Genomic DNA, 6,883 nt, shown 5'->3' on the forward strand with positions numbered 1-6,883 from the left:
CATAAATACATACATACATACAATAGTTCAATCCATTCAAACGAAGGATAAACATACATACATGTAAGGTTGGAATTTGGAAACATACTTCCTTATTCTATTGTTCACCCAAGTTCACACTTTTTATTTAATTTATATTATATAAACACTTCCAAAACAGTCCCGAAAATCTACCCCTTATTAAATTCCAACCATGCATATAATGTCTTCTAATTTTCTTTTAGTAATTATTATGCCTTGAGAAGATGAGCATCCATGTCTTTAGTATTTTTGTCAAACAATTCCAAGTAACCGTAAGGAGCTTCGACATTATAATTAATTTTCTCATATTCAAGTGTCCATTTAGCTGAAACACTTCCATTGCTGTTATCAATCTCTTGAGCGATGACCTTCAAGACTTTATACTGTTGACTTATGTCTCCATCAAAGAGATTGAATTTGATTGTCTTGTTCTTCTCATCAACGGATTCAATTGTCTCCTTGCATGTAGTTATTTTACCATCTGTTGCTTGACAATAATCAAATTTTAAAGAATATTAAAAAGAAAATTAAAGAAACCCGAGAATAATTATGTCAATTACTTGACATAATTACATGCAAATTATGATAGTCCTTTTGGTTGTTTTAAAATTTTGTCTTTTGTCTTGGAGACAAAATCTATTTTTTGTTATATGTTTTTAGGAACTATAAAAAATACAAGAATTTTGTCAATTTATATATATACTTATAACTCTCTTCTAATAATCTCATTGGTTATGAATTTTTAAACAATTCATATAATTCTCACTAATATATATTATTTCGTAGAAAGAACTTTTTTTGTTGTAAATGGAGGAAACTAATTAAATTTAATAAAATCTCAAAAAAAAAAAGATTAGAAATATAATTATTCATATATCTTTTTTTTAAATTAATTTTTTTAAAAAAGTGATATTATAACATAATATCAAAACTTCTATAATAAAAAAAATTAAAATTTGATTCATATTGAACTTTAATAAAAAAAATTTAGTCTAAAATAAATAACAAAAAAAAAACATATAAAAAATTTATGTAAACCCAAAAAATAAATCTTACATGAAGAGACATATTAAAAATATAATTATTTATGCGACTTTTTCTATAAATTTAGGTTTTTGAAAAAAATGATATGATGACAGATAAAATCCGACGAGATGTTTTATTTTTAATTTACAAATTAATTGATTTAAAATTAAGCTTGATTACCTATAACATAAGTCCAGTGCTTAATCGAATCGCCAATGCTGTGCCAATCCTCACCCTGATGCAGCTTGGTGTGATGCACTCTTTCACAAACGTTTTGATATTGGTGGAGAGATTTTGATACAAAATTAAAGAACTTTCCAGCAGGTGCATGGATCACAATTTCAGTACTAAACTTACCACTCAGTGCCATTGTCTTAAGAAGGAAACAACTACTATGAAGCAAGAAATCAGATAATACTAATAATTTAATAAAGCTAGCTAGCTAGAACATCTGATGAGAGATATGGGACAATGAGTTCAGATTTGTAGGACCTTATATAGAAAAATAAGCTACCTATGTGTTTGCCAGTTTGCAAACCAGAGTTTGCATAAAATTGATTTTGTAAAATTGATTTTGATGATAAGTTAGTTTGGATTAACGTGATTTATGTTTGGTAATCTTTATATCAAAATTGATTATAGTAAAATAAATATTGTTTGGATTATACTACTCAAAATCACTTTTAGATGAAAAATTACTAAAATAGACATCAACTTTATATACATGTAAAATCAGAATACTATAAAAAATAATATAAAAAATATTTATCATATAAATAAAATAAATACAATAAAAAATAAAAATATAAAAGAGAGTACTATAAATTTTATAATGCCACACAAAAAGAAAATATTCTATAATTTTTTTTAGTATCGTCAGTACTCTTTAATTTAGTATTATTTTACACTATAAATTTTTATTATTTATGACTCTATTGTTACTTATAATTAATTTTTTATTTATTTTGTCCTTTTTTTTTATAGGATCATAATTTATATTATTCAAAATTTTGATAATAAACATAGTATATAATAATTACAATTACAAATTTCACAAATTCAGAATAAAAAATAAAAAAAATTAATACAAAACAAAAATAGAGTACATCAAAAAATAGAAAAAAATTATACAGATAAGAAATAATAAAAATTCCATAAAACCAACAACATATATCATATGAACAAAAAAATACCATAAAACGTAAATAAAATTCATATGAATAAAATCAAATAAAAATAAAAAAATTTCAATTTGTCACTGATTGAAATAAATCTGAACGATTTTGATGAAAAAAATGGAACTAAAAAATTATGAAGAAGTAGGAAGAACTACAAAGAATGACAGTGAAGATAATAGTTACTAGTATCGTTCTTATAAAAGAAAATGAAGGGTAGGGTTGGTAAAAAAGAAATATTTTAGCTTCTCCTAAACGTGAAACGTAAAACGTGAAATGCAGAAGCTACAAAATTGAGCTTCTCCTAAACGTGGGTTCAGAGGCAGAATCAATTCTGCGTTCACAAGGATAAAAATTGCCAAACATCAAAGTGAAACTTTCAAAAAGGTCAAACGGGCTTTCTCCTCCCCAACGTGTTTGCCAAACACACCCACGTTTATATCGTCAGCTTGTTCCTCACTATTTAGTCAACACAAAAAATAGTCAATATATGTTATTTTACTCAATGAAATTATCTAACAATGATTAATCACTAAATTCTAAACAAATTTTTTAGGAACGCAAAATAGGTACCATCATATTTTTATAGTTTTATTTGTATTTTGGTTTTATTATATGCATCACGAATTAAATTTGATTATATTATTTATAAAATTTGATTATAGTGCGTATAAAGTTTTATTATCAATGTAAAATATTAAGGTTGCGAGAACTGAACCGGTCACTAAATCGGTTGGGTGACTGGTTTAATAGTTCAAAAGTTCAATCGGAGTTCAACCGATATAATTAAATATAAAATAAAATTATTAAAAATTTAATATATAATTTTAAATATTTAAATTCAATAATTTTTAAACTAATAAAATTTAAAATTTTATAATTTTACATAATAAATTATCCATAATTTATAATTAAAAGTTCATAAATAACTTTAAACATCAATCTTTATAACTAATAAAAATCAAAATGCACTTAAATGACAAAGAAATAATGTTCAACCACAAACAATTATTCTAATTTCATAAAAATTATAAAAAATATCAATAGAATAAAAAAAATTAACAATCAAAATTATAATGTTCTACAATAGCAATATCAAATTTGTCGAATACAATTGCTTGTGATGTTCTCCTTCTCATTATCCTAAAAATTTTCAAACCACATCAATTAAAAAAATCAGTACAAAAACAAAGAATAACAACAAATAAAATAAAAATTCATAATCATAAATGATATAAAGCAAGAGTTATCTATCTATCTACTTAATATATTAAAACTGGGTTTTTTCCCAACTAATGAAGGTGAGGTGTCGATCTCTCGTAATTCCGTTTTCCCTCCAAAATGAACTTTCCTATTCTTTATTCTAAATTATTTTATAAAAAATATCTTTATTATAATTATATTATAATTAATATTTAATGAATAATACATAATTATACTAATTTAGAAACATATCTTTCTTATAATTATATCAAATCAATATTTAATGAATTATTAAACTACTTATCAATTATCAATTGAAAATACTTTTAATAATAATAATAACAATAATAATAATAATAATAATAATAATAATATATCATAATGATATGATAATTATACCGGTCGTAGTAATCATGATAAGTAATCATGATAAGAATATTTAAATCTAATGATAAAATGATCAAATTTTATGATATTAATAACGCACATTAATTTTAAATATTTTGTAATTTTAATTATATTAATTTTAAAAATATTAATATAATTCTAATTCTTATTTATTATCCAATAATAATAATAATAACTTGAAAAATCTGTATATAAACTATTTCAATTACCCGTGTATTATTATTAAAATTCTATATGTTTCTAAATATAAGTCTTGAAAAACACGACATGACACGGGCTATTAGTGTAGAGTTGTTTAGGTTTGTTTAGGAAGATATAATAGAATTTATATTTCTAAATTTTAAAACATATATTTCTATTTCAATCTGTGTATATCAGGTATAATATTTTTATTCATTGTCCTGAATTTCTCTGATTATGATAGAAGATAATGATTCTAATCATATTATGAAAAATTATATAATTTTAACAAAATTAATATATGATGTGTAATTACTGTATATAATAAAAAATTACCTTAATAATAAATAATTTACATATTTATTTTTGTTTTACTAAAGTCTATATATAGTGTTTTTCTGTGGTACATGAATCTAAATTTGAGACTCAACTCATAATTTTATATTTATTATTTTTCTTTTACTACTTCATAAAATAAGAATATATACTTTGTTTTTCATCGAAGTTGATACTTTTAAGGTACAATTTATAATTTTGATACACTATTAGTGTAAAGTAGTTTTACACAAATATTCAATGACGTAATATCATATCATAAAAAATAACTATCTTTTATATTGATTGCATTCACCTAAATGATAATCCAAAAAAATAAACATAATTAAATAATTATATAAAATATTTTATACTATCAATAATTAAAATTAGACTCTAATTTGTATCTAAAAATATAAGATAAAATTATATATTAAATTAACTTAATAAAAACAAAATATTATTGTAACATTATTTAATTAATAAATTTATTTAGTTAAAGGTTATATCTCTGTTTTTTTTTTCAATTCCACTTTAATATTTACCAATAAATTAAAAAATTTTGTATTGGATATCTATTTTGATAATTAGTTCACAAACAAAAATTAAAATAAAAATCAATTAAAATATTAACGCATTTTATACTTTTATCTATCTAAGTAACTAATTCTATTATTATTATTATTATTATTATTATTATTATTATTATTATTATTATTATTATTATTATTATTTAAAATTAATTTTTTGTTTTTTTATTAAATAATTAAATAATAATTAAATAATCTATAAAATATATAATGAGGATATGAGAAATTTAGTATAAATTTTTTTTCTAAAATATCATTTATTGTATATAATTCATAAAAAAATATATTTCACTTTTATTATTGATTAGAAGATAACTTATTTATATTTTGATTAATTTTATTTATTATTATTATTATATTTAATTTATAGAAAGATAAATTAATAACCATATTATTATTTATCAATATATTAATATTGATAATGATTACATAAAAATTATTTAATATTTAATATTTTTATATTATTTATTTTTTATATATTTTGATATATTTATAAATATTTTTTATTATTTTTATATGCTATATATTTACTTCCACTATTTAAAATTTCTGGATCCGTCACTACTTTTGAACATGTTTCTTAATTTATTTTTTATAATTCATTGAATACAATTTATTACGGTAAATTTATTATATCAACTAATTGATTTGATTAGATATTTAAATATCACACGATTTATTATAATTCATATCAATCAAATAATTGTAATTTATTAAATCCAATCAATTATAATAAATTAATTATATCAACTAATTAATTCAATCAATTATTTTTTAATTTATATTTTTGAATTCAATAAATCAAATAAAATCAATTATACTAATTATTTGTATCAACTAACTTATTTGATTAATTCTTAAAAATATTTTTATTTAATTTATTTTATTTATTTAAATATATGAATTATAACTGATTAGTTATTTAATTTTATTACGATAAATATCAAATTCTATTTCGGATATAAAAATATAAAATTTTATTCCTTCCATTTTTATTTTACCACTATAAAAGATCATATATGTTAGAAAAAAATATCATTCATTTACCAATTACTCTTTCATTAGGTAGCTTTTACAACAATTCTTTTTCTTCCCATGAGGCGTCGTCGCAAGAAGGTAACTATCGTGGACACAAACCACCACACACTCTTCAACTCCCGTGCTCAACTTCTCATCATTCAGAGCAATATGATATGTTATCCATGAAGCATTTATAGACCATGGTGTTATCATGTATGCATAAATAAAAAAAAATTCTGTAATTAAGCTTAAGTCATTTACCTATTTGTGTGGTATATTATAGTGTGAAATTACTTTCAATTTGTGTTGTGCAATGATATTATGGTTTAATTTAAACTTTTGTTTTAGAACTGTGTTATGATTTTATCTCATTATTTTCTCTTAAATATCAAGTTGATGTATTTTTATTTATTATTATTGAAACGGATGTGATATAAAATCTGTAAAAAAAAAGTATAAAACTCTCACACTCAATTTATTTTATTGTAGTCTTTTATCTCTTATATTTCTTTTTATTTTGTTCTTATTCATTTTATTTTCTTTTTAAATATCATATAATTTATTATAATTTATACCAATTAATTAATTATAATTCATTATATCAGTTAGTTTAATTCATTAATTTATAATATGTATGATAAAATAGATTATTTGTTACTTATACGTTTATTCTTCTAAAATCTAAATCTGAATAATTATACTTTTAGTTTTAGTTATGAATAAAATATTATTAATAATAAATAATAATTAACCACTCATAGTTTTAATCAAAGTGTTTGAATGATTTTTATATTTATTAATAGTAATTATTGATTATTTTTTATCAATAAATTATATTATAATTTTATGTTAGTTCATAATTGATTAATGATTAATATTCATAAAGCTATGTTATTCTAAATTTTATATTTTACAAATATTTTATTTAAATATATTTTAAACATA

General features: G+C 20.2%; 1 protein-coding gene across 2 annotated transcripts; it reads right to left on the reverse strand.

The window, feature by feature from the left end:
- Positions 1–230: 230 nt before the first annotated feature.
- Positions 231–1,498, reverse strand: LOC107612150 (MLP-like protein 43). 2 transcript variants are annotated; one of them, XM_016313970.3, is made up of 2 exons: positions 1,228–1,498; positions 231–502 (listed from the first exon to the last, which is right to left on the reverse strand). In XM_016313970.3, exons 1-2 carry the CDS (start codon positions 1,415–1,417, stop codon positions 231–233), a joined length of 462 nt encoding a protein of 153 aa, XP_016169456.1. In that variant the 5' UTR covers positions 1,418–1,498. The 2 variants fall into 2 exon arrangements, with proteins under 2 accessions (XP_016169456.1, XP_020965424.1); XM_021109765.2 differs by having other exon boundaries at positions 231–508.
- Between the last annotated feature and the right edge of the window lie 5,385 nt (positions 1,499–6,883).

This window comes from Arachis ipaensis, chromosome B8, assembly GCF_059453495.1.
Source record: "Arachis ipaensis isolate K30076 ecotype BB chromosome B8, ASM5945349v1, whole genome shotgun sequence".
NCBI classification, from domain to species: domain Eukaryota; kingdom Viridiplantae; phylum Streptophyta; class Magnoliopsida; order Fabales; family Fabaceae; genus Arachis; species Arachis ipaensis.